The 21,037-nt window shown below is 51.8% G+C and overlaps 4 protein-coding genes across 4 annotated transcripts; 3 read left to right on the forward strand and 1 right to left on the reverse strand.

Moving 5' to 3' along the window:
- Positions 1–125: 125 nt before the first annotated feature.
- On the forward strand, positions 126–7,133 carry GUITHDRAFT_106593 (hypothetical protein; the record flags this gene model as incomplete). Its single annotated transcript, XM_005834529.1, has 18 exons — positions 126–1,487; positions 1,637–1,807; positions 2,065–3,786; positions 4,097–4,226; positions 4,377–4,424; positions 4,497–4,573; positions 4,835–4,872; positions 4,931–5,045; positions 5,281–5,361; positions 5,558–5,671; positions 5,727–5,795; positions 5,911–6,039; positions 6,220–6,360; positions 6,434–6,595; positions 6,642–6,677; positions 6,722–6,811; positions 6,943–6,999; positions 7,047–7,133. The coding sequence occupies 18 exons, from the start codon at positions 126–128 to the stop codon at positions 7,131–7,133; spliced, it is 4,629 nt and encodes a 1,542-aa protein (XP_005834586.1).
- A 474-nt stretch (positions 7,134–7,607) lies between these two features.
- GUITHDRAFT_106594 (hypothetical protein) lies at positions 7,608–12,295 on the forward strand (the record flags this gene model as incomplete). Its single annotated transcript, XM_005834530.1, has 25 exons — positions 7,608–7,775; positions 7,836–7,971; positions 8,014–8,116; positions 8,190–8,218; positions 8,259–8,319; positions 8,375–8,441; positions 8,482–8,552; positions 8,600–8,657; positions 8,731–8,910; positions 8,953–9,115; positions 9,162–9,235; positions 9,486–9,589; positions 9,638–9,664; positions 9,728–9,971; positions 10,015–10,110; positions 10,156–10,887; positions 10,938–11,050; positions 11,099–11,126; positions 11,177–11,247; positions 11,295–11,403; positions 11,458–11,532; positions 11,649–11,726; positions 11,772–11,912; positions 12,011–12,112; positions 12,167–12,295. 25 exons carry the CDS (start codon positions 7,608–7,610, stop codon positions 12,293–12,295), a joined length of 3,159 nt encoding a protein of 1,052 aa, XP_005834587.1.
- A 1,066-nt stretch (positions 12,296–13,361) lies between these two features.
- GUITHDRAFT_152036 (hypothetical protein) lies at positions 13,362–13,993 on the reverse strand (the record flags this gene model as incomplete). The annotated part of the gene is made up of 5 exons (XM_005834531.1): positions 13,362–13,487; positions 13,530–13,697; positions 13,742–13,799; positions 13,849–13,907; positions 13,960–13,993. 4 exons carry the CDS (start codon positions 13,988–13,990, stop codon positions 13,612–13,614), a joined length of 234 nt encoding a protein of 77 aa, XP_005834588.1. The 3' UTR covers positions 13,362–13,487; positions 13,530–13,611.
- Positions 13,994–17,765: 3,772 nt separating this feature from the next.
- On the forward strand, positions 17,766–20,699 carry GUITHDRAFT_157602 (hypothetical protein; the record flags this gene model as incomplete). The annotated part of the gene is made up of 20 exons (XM_005834532.1): positions 17,766–17,831; positions 18,195–18,256; positions 18,306–18,394; positions 18,558–18,598; positions 18,645–18,678; positions 18,730–18,764; positions 18,823–18,905; positions 19,016–19,076; positions 19,150–19,245; positions 19,360–19,411; positions 19,465–19,506; positions 19,556–19,604; positions 19,654–19,678; positions 19,729–19,810; positions 19,915–19,973; positions 20,020–20,077; positions 20,128–20,168; positions 20,321–20,381; positions 20,428–20,498; positions 20,631–20,699. 20 exons carry the CDS (start codon positions 17,766–17,768, stop codon positions 20,697–20,699), a joined length of 1,176 nt encoding a protein of 391 aa, XP_005834589.1.
- Between the last annotated feature and the right edge of the window lie 338 nt (positions 20,700–21,037).

The following is a 21,037-nucleotide window of genomic DNA, read 5'->3' on the forward strand; positions in this document are numbered from 1 at the left end:
GAGGAGGGAGGGAAGAGGGGAGGGACGTGAAGAAAGCAGGAGAAGGGAGAGGAGAGGAGTGGTGGGGGGGGGGCAGGATGCAGTAAGAGAGAAAATTGGTGTAGCAGTGATAATTCGCTGTCCGAATGCCCTGTATCTCAAGTAACACATGTACCATCTCCTTGTCTGCGAATGGCTACACAACCATGTCGGGAGAGGTCTTACCTTATCGTTTCATGCAGATGCGATATTCATTCGCCGTCTCTGTGATGGCAGAGGATGGGGTCGATCTCTCCAGCCTGCGGGAGCTCATTGCTGGAGAATCGATCCGCGGCCTTTCCCTGCTCACGCGCGAGCAGGTTGAGATAGCAGACGATGACGCAGAAGCAGCAGCAAAGAGGGACGAGTGGAAGGAGAAGAAAGCCTCGGGCGAAATTGATGGAGAGGCGAGCATGCCACATGACATCTTCGGAGTTCTGCTGAGATCGATCCTAAAGCGCCCTGCTCCCGATCCCCCTCCTGACCCCCCTGAGAACGACGAGTCATCTGACATCCTGCTGCGCATCCCTCGGGGTCCAAGGAAGTTCGTCTTCAGCTTTGACATGCCGGCATCCGTGGAGGAAGCCAGAGAGCTCCCGTCTGACTGCGGGATCGACGCGATGATTCTTGTGAAGAAGGCCGACGCGCCAGCCGATGCAGGAGGAGGGGGGGGAGGGGAGAGGTTGTTTCATGAGCTGGAAAAGCTTGCAAGCGAGCAGAGACTGGACGGTCACAATCCAACAGCAGATTGTGCGTTCGAGATGGTCCTGTTTGCTGAATCGGCGGAGCAGCTGGTACAGAACATAGCAAGGTGTCTCATCAATGTAGTTAATGCTCGGATTGGGTACATGGACTGGATGGAGGACGTGAAAGTTGTGGAGATGCGGCCAGTGAAGGTGGACAGAGACTGTTACGAGAAGGTGCTCGCCCACATACCCCATGAAAGTCTTTCCGTCTCCATCATCCTGGATGCTGTTCTACAACAGGTTGCCTTCTCCTGCAACGATGGGGAGGGAGAGCAGGCGAAGGCGTTCAGGGTGAACGAGAAGAATCTTGGTCTGATCGCTGATGTGAACGACCTCCTGCAAGACATTCCTCATCGCAGCAAGGACGGGGAGCGCAGAGAAGAGGCAAAGGATGTTGTGCCTTGGAGGGACAGCCGGCTTGCTAGGGTAGAGAAGGGAAAGAAGAAACGAGTGTCGGCGGATGCCTTGCTGCAAGCTGAAGAGAAGGGGGGGCTCTTTCTCAAGGTTGCCGATCACTTCCACCTCCAAGAAGATCAGATCGCAGATCACCTCAGCCATGCTGTCCTCCCTCCCCACAAGACGAGCGAGGAGGCTCGTTTCCGCCTGCTCCTGCTCGAGTTCGAGGCCATGCTGGGGATTCAGGAGGAGGAGGAGAAGGAAAGCAGAAAGATACGCAAGTTTAGATTCGTGGAAGAGCTGAGCAAGGAGATGATGCAACAGCAGGTATTCAGATCTTCTTCCTTGTCCTGCTCCTGCTCCTCCTTTACTTCCTGTTCCTCCACCATCACCGCCACCTCCTCCTCCTCCTCCTCCTTTCTTTGTTTCCCCTTCCTGTGTCTTCTTCCAGGGCCTGAATGCTCCTCGTGCTTCAGTTGGCAAACTCGCTGAGACAAGACGTCGAGCCTGATGTCCTCCTTCACCGCTATCCGCGCGAAGATCTCCTCCTCGTTGCCTTCACCTCCTCCTGCCCCGCCAGTCGAAGGTCGACGCGATCATGGACGGCGAGCGCTGCTTGTCATCTCGGGTTCTGGCAGTGGATGCAGGTGAAGTTCATCCTATCATCCATCCATGTTCCTTCCTGCCCTTTCCTCATCCCCTTCCTCCCCCACGCACCCTTCCTCATTCTCCTCCTCCACTCTATCAAGGGTCTCTGTCGTCTCGTTGAACCTCTTCTCCATCTCCTTTCATTGCACTCGCTCCTCTTTTCATTCGGGTTGTATCGTCACATCACAGCATGCTTGATATATTTACTCTCGCCTTGTTCACATCCATGATCGCTGCGCTTCTCACTTTCAGACAGGCACGCAATCGTCTTCAAGCTTCGCATCTCAGGTCTGTCGCAATTGCAAGTCGTCGAGGAAGAAGGAAGGAGGAGGAAGCGAGAGGAGAAGGGGAAGGGGAAGGAGAGGGAGGCGAGAAGGAAGACAACGAGGAGGTCAATGCAGCGATCGAGAGCCTTCCTCTACCTGACAAGCCAAGTGTGATCTACGAGCTAGACGCGTCTCGGTCCTTGTTGTTTGACAGGCAGGACATTGTTCACATGATGAACGGGAGAACTGCTGTCCGGGGAGAAAAGAAAGGTTGCAAATACCTCCGTACGACGGTCGGGGAGCACAACATCCACATTGAGAGGATGGAGGAGCAGGAGCAGGAGGAGCAGCGATGCCTTCCGTGCTCGCTCAAGATTGTCTATGGTGATGACTGTTGCGTCTGGATCAGAAGGGAGGAGGAGGCGATGCTGGTGGACGTGAGTTTTCGTGACGGTTTGTTCATCTCGTTTGTCAACGAGGAGAAGGTCGTTCAGTCCAGACCCCACACGTACCCTTCCACCGGCACCATGTCCTGGAAGGGTCAGCACAGTCACAGTAGCGCCCTTCTGCATAGCCTTGAAGTGCACAGAGCTGGTTTTGTTGTACTCAAGTCGTGCGATGGGACTGCGGAGGTTGTGATGGAGGACGGGGTGAAGGGAAGGTACGGGGACACGGAGTGGCGCTGGACGACGATGGATGGTGATGTGGTCAGGCATAGAGCCGACAAGTTCGACAAGTTGGAGCCTGTCAAGGTCGGAGTGACGACTGACGTTGACAAGGGGCAGCGGGTGTGCTGGATGTCAGACGGGAGCTACGTGGTCTTATCTGAGACCTCGGCCGATGCTTGTCTGGTACATCACAGCAACGGTGTTGAGATCGAGAAGAAAAACCAGAGGCTGCATGCCCGATACCCGGAGTTTGCTGCCGTCTGTCAGGACCAGCAAGGGAGGACGGCTGACAGCCCCGACGGTACTCGGATCCACGTCAGCAGCGAGTTGATCGAGATCATCCGCAACGATGCGACGCTGCTGCGAGTGGACAAGTTGAGCATGAAGGGGAAGTTTGTGAAGCTGACGAGGGGGGGAGGGGCGGAGCAGGAGAAAGTGCCGAACTCGGTTGAGTTTGACCTCTCCGCGGGCGCGATGAAGCAGGTGGACGAGTTTGGGGAGGAGTACGAGATCAGCATGGCGGGGGAGAGCAGGGAGGACGAGGATGACGATCGGACGAGGACTGTGCTCGATGTAGTCCGGCTGTTTGCGATGAGGAGGGACGGGTCGGGTTTCGAGCTGATGCACGAAGCGATAGCGCAACAGGATCTGCTGAACGCCAGGATGAGCAACCTGCTGGTGATCGAGGAGGAAGACTCCAAGGCAGGGTTCGGCAGCATCTGCACCATCATGCGGCCGAGAGGGAGGAAGGAGAGTGTGGGGGGACAGCAGTCGGAGATGAAGTTCTCCTGCATGTCCTCGCTCGATATTGACCTGTACCAAGATGAGTTTGTCCTCTGGCGTCAGTTCCAGTGCAGGGAGGAGGTTGAGAGAGAAGATCTGAACAAGTGGAGGGAGGCGATGGAGGCTGCGAGCGAGGTTGTCTTCCTGCGGGAGGGGACGGGAGGGGAGGCGGCATCGTCGAGTGAGGAGATGAAGAACTTGCTGTCTGCAATAGCAGACCACAGGAAGTCGACATGTCAGTGCGAGCAGATAGAGCAATACGTGAGCCTCCTCCTCCTTGCCCTCCTACACTCCTCCTTCCCTCCTCCCCTCCTCCTCCCCTCCTACTTCCCTCTTCTCTTCCTCCTTCTCTCTCCTCCTTGCCTTCCGCCTCCCTCCTGCTTTCCTCCTCCCGCCCTCCTTCTCTCTCCTCCTTCTCTCTCCTCCTTCTCTCTCCGCCCATGTCCCGATCATCATCTCGACCTCACCCTCCTCTCCTCGCTTCTCTCCTACTCCTTCTGTCCCCCTTCCCGCCCCTTCTCCTTTCTCCCATCTGTCCTCTTCTACAACCTGATCCGCTCCTTCCCCGCAGGTTCGCGAGAAGATGGCTCTCTTCGCTGAGCACAGGCACCTCCATGACCCGCTCTTCCCCGTCGTTACCGCTCCCCCTGCCGTCTTTCCCAAGTCAAGCTTCCGCGGTGTTATGAAGCCGTCGGATCCAAGTGAGGAATCAGGAAGACAGCAGGGGAGAAGGGGAGGAGGAGAGCTGGAAGGCTGAGAGGAGAGAGGAGAAGAAAGGAGAGCAGAGTGGAGAGGAGAGGAGAGGAGAGGAGAGGAGAGGAGAGGAGGGGAGAGGATCGAGAGTGTGCCAGGGATCTGGGAAAAGTTTGAATGGGAGGAAGAGGAGGCTGTGAAATGCTGTGAGGTTGGGAAGCAAAACGCTCACGGAGAGGAGAGAGAAACTTTCAGGGTAGTCACTTTGTTCCTGCCAGGCATCCTTCGACCGAACTATTTCTCCTCGGAGGAGGGCAACAAGTTCCTGGACAGCCTCGGGCCAGCGGGAAGAAAGGTCAAGGACCCTGATTTCCTCTGACGTCAAACCATAATCGATCGCCTGCTGCTTTTGCTTCTGCCTTCTGTTTGCCTCGCTTTCGTCTTTGATCCATCGGAGCTCTGCCTCCTCCTGTCCTTGCTGCCCATCGTTCTTGCTACGTGTTGCTTTCCCCTGCTGTCCTGCTCCTTGCTCCTCTTCCTACTTCCCATGCCTTCCTGAACTCTCCTCCTCTCCTCCTCCTCTTTTGTCAACCCCCAACCTCACACTCGTCGACAGAAAATCGTCAAGGAGAAACGATCGTGGAGAAGGGAGAGGTAGGAACAAGAGAAAACCTGCGCGCCTTCACCCTCTGACCTCCGTTGCTTCTCCCAGCACGGAGGAGGAGATAGCTGAAGGGGACGAGGAGGGCGAGGAGAACAATCACTTCGAGGTTGTCCACGACGACGAGCAGCGATCAAACACTGCAGATTCCTTTCGCGTCAACCAGGTGATTACACGCTCTTGTCCTCCCGATTCAAACCTCCTTCCTCTCCCGCTCCTCCTCCTCTTCCTCCTCCCCTCTCCCTTTCCTCCTCCCTTTCCTCTTCCCCTCCCTCCTCCCCTCTCCATTTCCTCTTCCCCTTCCTCCTCCCCTCCCTCCTCCCCTCCATCCCCTCCTCTTCCAAGCTCATAAAGCATCGCCTATTCCTCTGCCTCCTCTGCCTCCCCTGACTGGTTTGCAGCTTCCTACCTCAGGCATGCACTCCATGCCTGCGATTATGCAGCAGGAATCGAGCTCATTCAGCGAGCCTTTCAGCAGGAGGGTGAGAACAAGTGACAGTCCACCCTCTCCTCTCCTCTCCCCTCCCCTCCCCTCCCCTCCTCTCCTCTCCTCTCCTCTCCTCTCCTCTCCTCTCCTCTCCTCTCCTCTCCTTCCTCCTCCCCTCCTCACCAGCAACTTCTCAATCCTTCATGACTTGTTTCTGTTTGTTCGTCTTTCCTTCCCTCACGTCTCTCAAGGTGAAGACCAACTATCACCTCAAACATCTTCGTCCTGCTCACTACGACATCTTGAACCGCCCGCGCAAGCATCCCATCCCCGACATGACTCGGCACGAGGCGGACGCAACAGTGGTGCGGCTCCATGTGTGCTCGCATGCCGACGGGTCTGCTGACTGGAGACGAGCAGAACGAGCAGTACGCGGTCCACGAGCTGCCGGTGAAGCGACGAACCCACACGTCATCAGTGCTGCAGAAGGTTGGAAGCAGCAAGAGGGGGAGGGGAAGGGGCTGGAGGAGGTGGAGGTGGTGGCGGCGGTGCTGATGCTGGTGATGGTGATGGTGATGGTGATGGTGTTGACGAATGGACAAAGGCGATGTTGGATGCCGCGCGCGCGAGTCAAGACATCACGCTCGACGACATGATGACCGAGGCGTCGCTGACGAGGGTGTTTCGCCTCCGTCCTAGACGAGCAAACTTCGGCCAGCTTGAGATCGGGAAGGTGACGAGGAGGAGGAGGAGGAGGAGGAGGAGGAGGAGGAGGAGGTAATAACAGAGAGACAGGTCTACAGGTTCAAACTCGTTCTTTCAAACATCGGGGTAGAGCTGGCAAGATATCGAATCCGACAGGCAAGTGACGATCGTCTGTACGGCTGCTGACCTGACAAGTTGTCACCAACAGCAGACTGACAACCGGAACGTGAGAGTTGTCTTCAACCCTGGAGCCGTGGCTGCAGGCATGAGTGTCGTGCTGGAGATCGAGATCAACGCAGTGGAGGAGGGGAGAGTGATGGACGAAATTGTGATAGAGACCGAGAAGGAGGTGAGAAGAAGACGGGAGCGAGACGCTCCTCTGACCTGTTCCATGTTGAAGCATGTTCTGAAGCATGCTCCAGGTGTTCAGCATCCCCGTGTCTGCCGTCATCATCTCCAGCAAGGAGTTCCAGGATTGGATAGAACGAGGAGGACAGCTCCCTTGCAACGTGGCTGCTGCAGACTCGAACTCGAAGCACGTGCTGCGATCGAAACCTCCATCGCTGGCGACGCTGAAGAGAGAGGTTCGTCGACACGTGTTCTTGCTATGGACTTATGGATGCTGTGAAGGGAACCACGACTTCCAAGTCGAAGATGTTCTCAGAGGTGTCTGAAAGCACTTGGTCTCTCGTCTTCTCACTCGTTGACAGAGTCTCCGAGATCTTCAAGATCCCGTCCCTGAGCCTCAGCTGAGCAAGTACACGACAGACAAGGACTGGGTGGTTGACCCGACACGATCGGTGATGAACTTGGAGAGAAGAGGAGAGGGGAGGGGAGAGGAGAGGAGGAGTGCTGAGAGGAGGAGAGGCAGGATGTTTGATAGCAGTGCAGAGGAAGAGACGGGAAGTAACGGTTCTGACATGCATAGCAGTTGGCTGAAATCAGAAATCTCAACCAAGAGCAAAGAATGCAACTGTTGACCATCCAGGTACCGGATCTTGCATGCTTGCCGCGCGTATTGATGGGACTGTGCAGGACATGAAACGGAAAGGGAAGATCGTGACTGAAGAAGCGAGCAGGGAGGAGAAGGAAACGAAGTCAGAGGAAGCAAGTGCTGAATAGTCGAACTTCACTCCCTCACTTTGTCAATGTTGATGAGAATCCTCGAAGCTCTACTCTTGTCTCCTGCTCTCCTACCATGCAGCTGATCGTATCGCCTCCTGGCTACGTGCCGATCCTCTTCCATCTGCCCTAGCAGGCAGTCTCACCGTCCACGAGTCTTCACTGCCCCCTCCCCCTCCTCCTCCCTCTCCCCCTCCCTCCGTCCTGCTCTGCTCCCATCCTTGTGACTATCGGGCCAAATAGTCTCAACGGACCTAACGAAAGCGAAAAATGGAGGCAGAGCAGAAACAGGAAAAAGGACAGGGATGAGACAAGGAGGAGGGGGCGGAGGGGGCGGAGGAGGAGGATACAAGGAGGAGGAGGGGGCATGGAGAGGAGAGGAGAGGAGAGGAAAGGAGAGGAAAGGAGAGGAAAGGAGAGGAGCGGGGTCTGCTGCTGTCGTGACATGATGGTCGGAGCGACGTCAAGAAAGCGATGGCAAGCAAGGACAAGGAGATCAACGTCAAGAGGCAGAGACCGTCGAAGCTCGGCTTCAAGATCCTGATCGAGAGGCTGAGAGAGGAGGAGGATGAAGCAGAGAAGGGCACCTGGGCGATCTGGGGCCTGCTGTCTACCTGGAACCCGTTCTGGAGGAACAACCAGGTAGAGGAACGCGGGAGGATGAGGACAGGAGGAAGAGATTTTGATCAATGTCACGAGCAGTTGTCCATCCTTGAACTGTCAAAGACGACTGAGACTCACTTTGTACGTGAGATCGCGAGGAACATGGCGAGGAGGAACTCGAAGCTGTGCCTCTACTCCATGGGAGCTCTTACTCAGTTCGCGTTCCTCAACGCAGGTGATGTGATCGTAACACAACATCTCGGTGAATGCTCACCAGACGCCAAACGTGAGATCGCTGCCGATACACGTGTCATGGGAAAACTTCAAGAGCTCCTGTCGGTCGTGGGAATGGATATGACGTACGATGAGCACAGATTGCAGTACAGCGCCGGCGAGATTGTACTTGTACTGCAGTCATACCATGCTGACTTCAATCTCAGCGTGTCTTCTCAGCGCTCTCACTTCTGCCCCGACATCTGCAGGTGAGACTGCTGCTGGTGTTGACGGCTTGACCTGTCCTAGATGTCTGTCTGCGTGTCGCTACCAACGACGCCATCATGAACAATCTCAACAACCTCGCAAGGTATCCCTGCGGTGTTGAGAGCGTTCTCACTGGCTGATGCATACATGCTTCATAGAACTGGAAGTGAAGCTCTCAACCAGACGATTGTCGACATTGTCTTCGGCCTCTCGTTCCACCATGAGGTGATCAGCTCGCTGTCTGCTCTGGAAGTAAGTCCAGCAGGTCCAGCAGCATCTGGTGCGTCACAGGTACACCCAGCTGATGCTGAGGATGCTGGAGCAGAGCCAAGGGAGGTAAAGTGAACAAATGCTGACGATGTTCCTGTGAGATGCGTTAGTAGAACTTCAGCTTTCTTGAAGGTTGCCATCGCCATCGTCAACTTCACAGAGAGGAGTCACGTGCGAAGTTTTGTTGGGCAGCAGGCAAGCATCAGCTCCTTGTATGCGGGAACTAACAGTTGACGTCTGCCAGTGCGTTTCCATGTTGTTGTCTGCCCTTACAGTCATCGTAAGAGAGGAGGTGCTGGTGCTCGAGGACCAGAAGCTCTTGGGATGTTTCAGCACCACGAGCTTAGAAGACTCTCACGATGCTGCTTCCAAGATTTACTCACTGCATGTTCTTTATCCCCTCTCGATCTTGTCCAGCCATGAGGTGAATACCCTGTCGATCTGATCGAGCCTGAAATTTTGAAAGGAAATTCATGAAAGCTTGAGAGGGAAGCGTTTTCTTGCTAACCTGAAAGAGTTCGTCAACATGTATCATCGAAGAATCATCAGCAAACAAGTGCAAGACACGCCAGAAGCAGCATCGATCATGCGAATCGTGCAGATTTTGTCAAATCTTCAAAGAACGCCTGGTTGACAACGATTTGGTATAAACGAGCTCTGACTGTCCCTACTCAGATGGGCAACAAGCCATCAAAACAAGTAACCTGCCAGGAGCTTTGGTCAAAATCTTCGAAGATCAGCATGTAGAAGTAAGAAACACTGATCAACTGACAAGATGCGTGACGTATACCCGAAGATAAGAGGAGAAATGTGCAAGTTCGTTCACAGTTGCCCTTTGCTCTGGGAGGAGGAGAGAGACAAAGTCTTGCCTATCCTCTTCTCTCTCCTGGGGGACAAGTCAGCTGAAGTTCGTAGGGAAGCCATGCATGCCGTATCTGAGATCTTTCACGTGCGAGCTACAAGAGGCGAGCTAGGAGAGTCCCTGAGCTTCTGCTGCAGAGGCCCGACGATGCTTTCATGCTGCAGCTGGTGGACATGGTAGAGGGAAAGCCCAAGGCGAAGAGGAAGTCAGGAGTTGGAATCTTGAGCATTCTTGCGAAGCAGTACTTGTCACTGCAATGATGTCGACGACGATGACAACTTTTTACCAGGGAGAGCATCCGGCCAGCTGTGGTCAGGTTTCTTCTCGATCGGCAATGCCTGCAGGAGCATGCGAGTCAAGCAGCTGATGCTGTTGGCAGGGTCGTTATGTCGGCAGACTTGACTCAAGTCCTGTGGGTCTGCGTGACCCTCGAAGCCGCTGCCATCGATGAGGAGACGTGTAACGCGCTAGCTGACAGCATCATCACCTCCGGCATGTTCGGCAGGCTCAACACTAGCAAGACGATCCTCCTCGACACGCTCAGCATGCTCCTCTACATTCTCGTGCACTGCAAGACCAGGACAAACTCAGTCGCCATGGCTGAGTTTCTCCTGAAGCTCCTGGTCGTCCTCCCTCGTCAGCACTCGCAGCTCACTCGACCTGCAGGAGACCGACGGGTATCAGAGTCTGGCCATGGCCGACTGGGTCAACGAAGTTCCTCCCCAGTCAGACCAGCACCTGTCGGGTTACCACCAGCTTCAGGTCACCCCACACCTCCTCCTGCTCTCTCGCTCACCCTCCTCGCAGCTCTCATCGTACAACAACATCCCCGTAGCTCCCCTGGAGGCTGTGGTGCAGCTCTTCAGCTTTGCCCGGGCGGAGAGGATGTACGAGGAGGAGAGCTTCAAGAGGGTCCGGTTGGAAGTGACCAGACTGATGACGAGGAGGGTCAAGACGGATGTCATACAGCTGAGAAAGTCTTGTATCGACGTGCTGGGCTACATCGCTGAGCCCAGCGACCGAGAGGTCGTGTCCGCCATGATCGATGCCACCATGGACGAGGACAGAGACATCTCAGACAGCGCGCATGTGGCGCTGAGAAGAATGTGCATTGAGAGCGAAAGCAATGGAGCGATGCCATCTGTCTTCTCTCCCGTCAGGACTCCAGCTGAGAGCATCTCCAAGAGGACCGCAGAGGACAACCAGGAGGAGGAGAAGGTAGTCGGCTACCTAGATGGGGAGAAGGTGAAGCTGCCGCAGGAAGCAACCACGGGCGGCCTGCGGGACAAGATCGCGCAGGTTCAGGTGTACTGGAGCATTTCGTTCCGGTGCAGAGCAGATGTACAAGAGAAGGCAAGAAGCATCAAGGATGCTGTGGTGGCGGTAATGCTGTATGATTGGTCTCGTCTTACCGGATGCCAGGCGTCAAGGGGTTTGAGTTGTCTCATGTACTCCGTTAGCTCGTTGCAGGCTGAGAAGGATGAATACGATGTGACGGAGTACATGAACTTACAAGACAGGCTCGACAAGGAGATGGAGGTAAACAGGACCAACATGTCAGAAGAACTCCTCACGTACTCGGTTTGCAGGAGGAGATTTCAGACCTCTATCAGAAGCTGATCATCAAGAAGAGCAAGCTTGTTTCTGACCTGAGAACTCGTCAAGAAGACGAAATCAACGTCCTGATCTCCAAGAAACCTATGTATGCTCCCCCTATGCTCCAGCTTCTAGGCTGACTTCTTCTACACAGCTCCCCCCTCTTCGAAGACGCCAAAGAAGTGAAGAAACTTGTACACACTGCTCCTGCTGATGCTCCTGCCTGTGCCAGACGTCGTCTTCGGTTTTTACAGGAGAGGAAGAGAGAGAGTATCAAAAGAAGGACAGAGAGCTCAAATACGAGTACTTGTCCTGGTCTGATGGGTGTCGACACACTGACAAAGTTACAGCAACTACATCAGGGAGCTGGCGATTTTTGACAAGTCGCTGAGAGATCTGAAAGAAAAACATGAAGAAGAGCTGAGAAAGCTCGGGAAGGAGCAGGACGAGTATACACATGTACCACGGAGGAGGAGGAGGAGGAGGATATGTTACTGATGAGAAACGTTTCAGATGAGTATGGAGGATAGAGAGGAGAAGTTGAAGCAGAAACGTGTTAACAGGATGGCAGCCCTGAAGTTGGAGCAGGTCAGCATAGAGTCTTCGATCAAACCTTCCCGTCCCTCCTCTTCCACTCTTCTCAATTTTTAGCCTCAGTCTCCCGACCTCTCTCCTCGCTTAGAGTTCTTGACTAGAGCTCGCAGGAGCAACGCAAGACCGGCCAGCTCGGGCAGGCCTCGGACGAGCTAACATGGTCCCTTATGAAAGACAAGATCAGCAAGGTCGAGCTGTAAACTTGTGATGTCGCGGTCTCATCGTCAGAGCAGTCAGATATCTTCGTCGCATGCCTCACGGCCGAGTTCCTCGACGATCCTCTAGCAAGCAAGCAGCTTGTTGAAGCCTTCCGCCGAGGTGTTCGGATTATCTCTATCATCATCGACGCGCTCCCGGGCATGTACGACAACCCGGTACCGCACGTCTCTTCTCAGCTGCACTCCTGTCCTACATGACCGTTCTACATCTCCTCTCCATCTCTACGTTTCCTCGCTGACAAAGGCGCATCAAGGGCGCTAAGCTCGGGCTGCCATTCAGCGGTGGGCTCAAATGGTGGCCTCCTCGCCGCGACATGGCGAGGTATCTTACACAAACTCCCATCAACCTCGCTCAGGTGCTTGACTTGTCTTCCTTCTCCTACCCTATGATGATGACGAACTTGAGGCAGGCCGGTGGAGCAATCCCTTCAGCATCTTCAAGTTTTTCGTTGCTTCTCGAAGCATTGCACCACGACATTGAGGCAATCATCACGAAGAATCCTCATCACAAAGCAAAGAATTCTGATGAAGTAGTTTAATTGCGTCATGCAAGCATTCTGACATTCAATGCTCCTGATATTTCATCTCACATCAACTTGGAGCTGCGCCAGCAAAAAAAGTCTGCTAGAGTTCTCCTATCGCTGATTTCTTTACAAGGGTGCCTTCAAGGTAGACCTGGCGGTACCCAACCGATCTGTGCAACACCGATCTACATTTCGCCTCCAAAATCACAGATTTGGAAACATGCCATCCATGACAAGTTCCCCTCAAAGTCGCAGAACTGAGAATCTCAAAAATATTACATGACACTTGCCCTGTCTCAGAGTGGCTGATAGAGAACAGATTAAACTATCATGGGCATTCGTGGGCAGCTACACCTAGAAAGTTGTAAGCGAGAAGTGGTCGACCACACTCAAACTTACCCAATTCAAATGATTCCCCATTGAAATGCTTCTTGCCATCTAAAATGACCATCGAGCAAGAAACGTTGTCGTCGCTAACCATCAAGACTGCCAAATAGCAAGCAGCCAATATCGTCTTGGCAGGACTTGTTCTAATATTGGGGACTGGCTTCTCGTTTGCAAACATTTGCAAGTATTCGTGGGCTGACTCGTATGCTGACGTCCAAGTATCATCCGAGAGCTTGTTGTAAACAACATTGAACACGGCATCAAACAGCTCGCTCATCGAAGTTTGACTTGGGTCGGGGAGACTATCGGCTTCATGAATCTTGATGAGCAAGGCTTCTAGACAGGTGCCGGTGAAGAAATCTGGCCGTTTGCAATATCCAACAGGGTCCGTGAGGAAATGCGTAACCATATCTGGGGTCCTGAAGGCCTCCTTGGAAAAAAATCCATCACATGACAAAAGCAAACACTGGCTGGCGCCATTTGCAATCTGAAAAACAATAAGCTACACAAACAAACATTCAACATTGGTCACCTTCCACTCGAAAACTTCTGGATGCTGCAGCGGATGTTCCTTCTTCATGCGATGCCCGACCGCACGCGTCGGTTCTACCTCCAAAACCTGCACAACACACTATCATCCAACCAAAAATCACAGCAAAAGATTTCTCACCCTCCAACGCTCCTCTCCGGGCATGTTACTAATATTGAATGGTCTCCGCGAAGGTGCAAAATTGTGCTTTTTCCGTAGCAGCTCAAATTCTCTGAAACCAACTCCAGTCGGATCGTTGTTCATGCCGCTAGGAGATCCATCCTTGGCAATCTTAAGGCACACGTGACAAGAGAAACTCTAACGTTGGTTTACCTTCAAGTCTCCAGTCAAACCGTGAGATTCTGTTTCATACCGCCCGCTTCTGGTAACGCCTTTGCCCTCTTTGAAAAATTGATCACAATATGAGGTGAAGCAAAAAAGTATCCATACTCAAAGTGCCTTGCTCCTCGTCCCAAACTCGCATTGAGCCTTCCATGATTGCTTTGGTACTTGTCAGAATACTTCCTCCAATCTAAGGCACCAACCTCCAGTTTTGTTATCGAAAACAAGGGCCTTAGAATCCCCAAGGCATGAAGCATACACCTGTTTGGAAGAGAGTCACAAGCATGAATTCTCCAGGAATAGGGATTACTTTGGTTGCTGGGCCGTTGGGGTCATTCGAATGAACCCAGCATGCAACAGCAGTTGATCCTGAAACGTTCCATTAGACACGCGATCCATCTCCACACACTTGATAAGATACCTGATTGTGCAAGGGGATAATCCGTCGGCATCAGATCCTTGTATACAAATTCAACCTGTGGAAGCCCTTGTATCTCAAATTACCTGACACTTGATGTATGCTGCATCTAGTGCTTTCACAACCTGTTTGATGAAAATTTATGATTCAGGTATACAATAATTAATTAGACATACCGTAGGAGGGGATCCTTCATCACAAATTTTGGTTAAATCAGTTGCGCCCAATTCGCTGTTTAAAAATCAATGTCCTGTCCTGAAGAATACAAGCAGCTCACTTATAAAAGCACTCCGCCAACTTTATCCTAAGTAGCGACGACGCATGCTTTCCTCCTAAAATAATGCAGTTAGATCCTTAAAGTGCTGCTCAAAGCTAATGTACCATGCCCATCAAAGACTCCAAAAAGCTTGCCATCTGCACAAAGGATTACTTTCACGCAGCTGCTCAGAGAACGACGAGACCAGCATACGACGTATCCTCATTATTGTGCCTGGCTCCTTTTACCGTAACCTGACACCGATATTGAGCAATGACAGTGATCAAACTTCGACACTAACCTCAATATATGAAAATCCTTTGGTTCCATCGCAGAACACCCAAGGCTTCAGCTCCTTTTCAACAAATTATGCGACAAAACCAACTAGAAACAATAAATACAGTTTTTTGCGAGTTATAGAATTTCTTCAGCCATCCCGATAACAGATTTTCACTGAAGGACGAACAAGTCAACATTGAAGTCGGGGGAGCAAAAGACCGAAATCATACCGCTCTGATGAATGGTGATCTGAGTCTTCAGAAAGAGTGAAACAAAGGTGTCAAGGACATAATTCAAATATCATCAAAGCACACTACCATTAGCCCCTGACTTAGCACCCGCAGACATCCTACAAAAAATCAACCCTGCAGTTTTTGAGCAATTCGCAGGTACAACTTGAAGATCTCTTCAAGCCAGGAAATCTTGAGGGCAGATGAGGGAAGTCCTGACAATCAATAAGCTCAGAACGTTGCACATTGCAGTGGAAGATGTGTAGGTTGAGACGAGATATGGGATAGAAAACATTAGGTTCCATGAGGAGGTGCGGTACGCAGAGGCGAACAAGCATGGAAATATGATGCGAATCAATTCAGAGGAACCCAAAACGAATGAGCATTCGCCTCAAGAAATCGGCTATGGCTTGATTCTAAATCCTATAGGGGTTTCATCTTTCAGATCTCTAGCTCTGCGCTGTTCAACTCAGTCTAGCACGAGGGTCGTAACAGTGAGGCCTGGATAGGCTTGTCCAATCCACTTTGGATCAGAGACAATATGAGGAATCAATCTTATACGACTAGAGAGGTCCTTTCACAACATCATCGCATGATGGATCTCTTCTCTTGCTCCCTGTCTTGTGCTACCATTGCTAGACTGCAGGATGGTAGCAGGGGCAGCATAGCAGCGTCGGCGGAAGGTCGTCTGTGTCGTTGCGCCACCCCGTAGTAAAAGTGGTAAATGTATTATATATTGTACCACACATTATACATGTACTTTGTTTTTTGTTTAAACATGGTTAATTGTGGCTCTGAATCATGGATAGAGTGTTGTAAGTTGTATACATAAGTTATTCAGTCAATTACAGAATTGATAGTCTTATTCTACAATTATAAAAATAGTAGGTAGACTTCTTTTAAACATAAAATGACAAGTATCAGCCCGCTATTTTTAAACTAATATTAAAAGTGGGGGGTCACCCACCCACTGGACGCTTCTTCTGCCACCCACCCATCAAGACTTACCTAGTTTGCAAGGTACCCAGCTAATGGATATAATACATAGAGATACTAGGGTTGCCCTACCTACCCACCCCTCCCAGTAGCCTCTTTTGATTTACTACCACGGAGGTCCCGAAAGCCTGAGGACCGTGAGAAGGCTCTGCTGACAATTTCATATATTTTTATCATGAATAATAGTAATAAATATCGAATTCCTATGTTTTCGCTGCTATTGAGGAAGCGAATGAGAAAGAATCGATGCTCTTTCGCAACGTTCCGAGGTAATGCTGACCCATAAAAACGGGACCAGAGCAGAAATGACCATAGGATCCCGGATCCGACGATTCTCTCAGCAAGTCTCAAGGCGCAGTCCGGGGGCGCAGCCCGGCCGGCCCGGCGCCGGCGGGGCCGGGCGCCGGCGCCGGCGGTAGTACCTCACGGCCCGATGCACCGAGTCGGAGCCGCCGGTGAGCCTGAGACGGTCACGGTACATGCCGTGTAGGCCCGCCATTCCTCGAGTCCGATCACCGTGGCCGCATCATCAGTGGCACTGATTCCCTCGGTGTCTCACTGCCGGCGATCAATTCAGGCTCAGTAGTGGCCATTCCTATTTCACTGATCTCCCGAGCCCAGGCGCCCCGGCCCGCCCTGATGATGCTACTGAGCCGGCCCGCCGGCCTTGCGCCCGGCCGGGGCCGACCGGGCTCGCACACCGTGGCACGGCCCGCCGGCGGCGCGCCGGGCCGACACACTGGGCCACTCACTGTCTGAGTCAGTAGTACCGTCACCGAATGCGGTATTACGGGAGTCGAGAGCAGTTGAGCTGTAAAAGAAGCCTGCCGCACGGTAGGGGGCATATGTCAGTAGGGGGTCCTTGCATCGAGGCAAATGGGGGGTGGAGGTACTCAGCTCACAAACTAATTTGCAAGCGAGTCTGTGACCGACATTTACAAACTGATCAATACAAAAATCTAATCATTCAATAAAACTTTGAAATCAAATTGCATATATCAAATAAAAATATGAATTTACATTGGTGAAGGCACCCTTTTGAGAAATACACCCACTGATTTGTACTTGCCAATATTACTTGGCTAGTGAGATGACCTACCATAATATTGAGGTCAATCATCTACATTCTTGTACCCTACATTTTACCTAAAAACACCCACCCTTTAGACTTAACATGCCTCCACCCATGCAACCAGCCACACCTTCCCGCTATCTGCAACCGCCAACTGAGTATTTTGCCTTTAGCTCCAATTCATGCCTACCCCTTTTGCATCCCAGGATACTCACCACCCACCCAGATACATCACTACCCCCCTTTATGACCTGAATTTGTTTCAGATGTCTCTATGTATGGTTTTTCAGGACCACCCCTACCCCTGCACAGGCACCTTTACCGCACCTTGACGGCACCGTCCACCCTGGGGGAGAAAATTGGAAATCCTGACTAGACAGTAGATTCCATGCGACCTTTCCATTCCTGAAGCCTCCTGCTCCTGCTTCTCCCTCCCTCTCCTCTCTTCCCCGTTTGTTGAACCTCTGTAGATCCTAGCTTGCCTAGACAGGCAAGTGCTCTAACCAACCTTCCTAAGCATTGAAGCTCTTCCGACTCCATCCCCTTGATGTTTCCTTGAGGGGAAATACGATCCGTGTACTGCGCACAATTGGATACTTTGACCTTATAAACCAAGGATCACGAGCATACGAATAGAAGCTTTAAATCTCACAACCTTGCTATTTTTGATTGAAACACACGACCGTATGTTGTTGATCGAAAAATGGCTGACGGCTTCTTCAATAGATGCGAACTACAGTGATCATGCTTGCGGCATGCGTAGCCCAAATCATACAATATGGCGATGCCTTCCATGGTGAAGATTGAATGTTTGCTCTCTCCCTTGAAGATCTAACTGGCATCGATAACAGCGCAAGGCCCAGCAAAGTTTGGGAGTTTTGCACGGCAACAGGCTATCAATCGTAAATGCAATGTAATTTGCAGTTGTCATTGACATTTGATGTCGTGTTGATGTGTATGATTGCAGTCATTGCGCATGTCGATCTCAAACAAGAACGACTATCATCAGAATAACGGCGTGAAAGTGGGGAAGAATACTGAGGTGTGAAACAAAGATCTATATGGGCTCGTCGCTTTTTTGACTTCAATCAGATCCAAAAACCGACGGGCTTGACAAATCTGCAAGTCGGGCTGGATTTGGATCAAATAACCGAACATAAGTAGGCCCTCTGATGCTGATAGCTATCTGGACACTGACATAGCAAAATCGAAGAGGAGCAACCCCGAGTCCTGTGTTCCTTGGAAAGAAGAAGGATGACATACCGTACTGAAGACTACTGCATCTTGCTGTCTCTGACTCGTGGCCAAAAGTTTGGACCTTCCTCTCAAGTTCGAAGACATCTCAAAAGCTGCCTATAAGGTAACGTCAGCAGGTACATCAGATGTTTTCCTCATTGAAAAGCAGATTCGAGGACATGTGTATCACACTCCGACTACAAAGAATGACGCCTTGAGCGAGATCACTGGGTATGAGCAGTTAGAAGCCCATGCGTGTATTGACTGCTGGAATGGACAGAACTGATCTCTGGCTCAAACATGAATACAAACAGTTCACAGGGAGTTTCAAGGAGAGAGGAGCAAGAAACGCTCTGGAAAAGCTCACAGGTCTTGCATATCTTACCATCTTCTCCTCCTTCGGGGTTATATGATCACAGCCTCAATGACATTGCTGTTCTTCCAGATGAGCAGAAGCGAAAAGGAGTCATCGCAGCCAGTGCAGGTGTTTCAGGTCGGCAGCGGCATGAATTTATGTGAAAACTGGGTACAGGAAATCATGCTCTTGCCCTGTCCTATCATGGAGGATTGATGGTGAGGATAAGCAGCGACCCTTCCTTATGCTGAAAGTCACCTGCAGGGAATTCCTGTGACTGTCATCATGCCAACGATCGGTATATCGAGTTCTGTGGAGATGAATTTTTTCTCAATTCACGTGAAATCAGCTCCTCTCACGAAGATCGAGAGATGCAAGAAGCTGGTAGTCCATTTCTCTTCCTTGTCGTCATCCTGTTTGCATGTTGATGATGCTTTTCAAGGGTGCGCGAGTAGTTCTCCACGGCATGCACATCGGCGAGGTCGGGAATGAAATGATTGACACTTTCCATGGTGCTGACTTTCTGTGCAGGCTAAGGACCACGCGCTGAACAGCGAGGAGTTCAGGGGAATGCAGTACATCAATGGGTATTGCTCGTAGCTGAGACATTGTGCCCTTCCTAACTTGTACTTTAGCTTCGACGATCCTCCTATCTGTGCTGGGGCAGGAACTATCGGGCTTGAGATCCTTGAACAGGTCGTCTAGCCTCCAGTTTTGTCGACTTAACTCACTGTTCCTCTTCCTCTTCCTCTCTCCTCCTCCAATGCAGGTTCCGGATGTAGATGTGATTGTTGTGCCTGTCGGGGGGGCGGGACTCATTGCCGGCATCGCCATGGCCGTCAAGACGTTGAGGCCAGAAGTTCAGGTGATGGCACAAGTCAATGAGAAAGATGCTTTACCAATTACATTTTCCATGAACTCTTCTTGACATGTCATTATAACATGTATAACATCAACTGACTCGTGTGTGCTATGGCAGATCATCGGTGTCGAGCCAGAGAAGGCAGCTTCTTACACCAAAGCATTGGAAGGTGTGAAAGTGATGATGTGTCGCTAAAAGCTGCTCTGATTGTAAGGGCTGCAGTTGGAGAGCCAACCCCTGTTACCATCACAAACACTCTCGCAGGTTCCGATACCTACTTCATCCCTTCAGTCTCGCTGAATTTTTTCCTCAGACGGTCTTGCTGTCCCTACTGTTGGGCCCCATTCTTTCGCTGTCGCCAGGTGCGCAAACGTTGCCGCTCGATCCCGAATTTTTTGACATTCATACCAGGCACTTCGTCGACAAGACTGTCTTGGTACCTCATGAGATCAATGATCATGTCATGCGTGAACGCTGCGCTTTCAGATCAATGAGAAGCTGGTTGCCCTTGCTGTTTTGAGGCTCTTGGAGCATGAACGAGCTGTGGTTGAGGGAGGAGGAGCAGCAGGTCTGAAGAAGAGTCCTCATTTGTCTATCATGCTCTATCATGAAGAGTTTCTCCTCCACACTTGTGTTTTCTAGTCTTCGTTCTGTCTGAATGCAAGATGCCAGGCCTTGCTGCTCTCCTTCCAGGAGGACCTCTGGACGTTCCCCAGATGAAAGGAAAGAAGGTGAAGTACATTGCGGTGGCAGGAAGCTTGTCTGACTGCTACTCAGGTTGTGGTTCCGCTCTGTGGTGGAAACATCGACATCACCATGCTCGGGCGAGTTATTGGTGAGGGCAAGGGAGCCGAGAGGGGAGATGATGACGCCATACCAACGCAGAGCGAGGCCTCGCCGCTGATAGAAGACTTGTGCGCTTTGCGGTGAGATAATGAGCTATTCCTCTACTTCCTCATCATCATCATTGTCGTGTCACCATCATTATCACCGCTACTACCATCATGATGATCTGGATGCTGCTGTATTTGTTCTCTAGCTACATCCCTTTCCTTGCTTCATCTCATCACTTGAACAGGCGACTGTCTCCGATCGCCCAGGGGGACTGGCCGCGCTCACTCAGATCATCTTCTCTGCCGGTCAGACCAGCCAGTGCCATCGCGACCGCATGCTCACTTTCCGCAGGCGCTTCCGTGTGGGATATTGCCCATGAGAGAGCATGGCTCCACACCTCTGTGGACCAGGTGGTTAACAAGGTACGTGAAGTTTCCTAATTCTTCACTCCCTCCTCCTCGTTTCCACCTTTATGCATGTCCCTGCCGATTGCATCCTTGCTTTATGCCCTTCTCCCCCTCCCTCTCCGTCCTCTCATGCGAACATTTCTTCAGGTTGTTGTCGAAGTCTCCGGCCACGAGCATGAGATGAGGCTGAAGGCGACCCTGGAGAAGGCCGGGTAATCTAACTTTCCTGCTCCCTCCTGCCCCTCTCCTCCTGCCTCTATCCGTTCCCGCTGCTCTCCCACCTCCTCCCTCGATCCCTTCCAGCAGCTCTCTTCCCCCAATACCTGCATCCTCGTAAGAGCCTCTCCTGGTCCAGCTCACTGATATGTGTTGAAGGTACTCGCTTGATTGGGACCTTGGATCCGAGTATGCTTCCAATACGGTGAGTCTCAGAGCGTTGCTTTTCTCTCCACCGCCCTGGCTGAATCTCCCTTCTCCTCAACGTCCTCAACCTCGTTCGACTTCCTACGTTGGCTTTCTACCTCTTCATCCTCCTGTCTCAACTGTCATCATCC

Source organism: Guillardia theta (assembly GCF_000315625.1).
Source record: "Guillardia theta CCMP2712 unplaced genomic scaffold GUITHscaffold_25, whole genome shotgun sequence".
Taxonomy (NCBI): Eukaryota; class Cryptophyceae; order Pyrenomonadales; family Geminigeraceae; genus Guillardia; species Guillardia theta.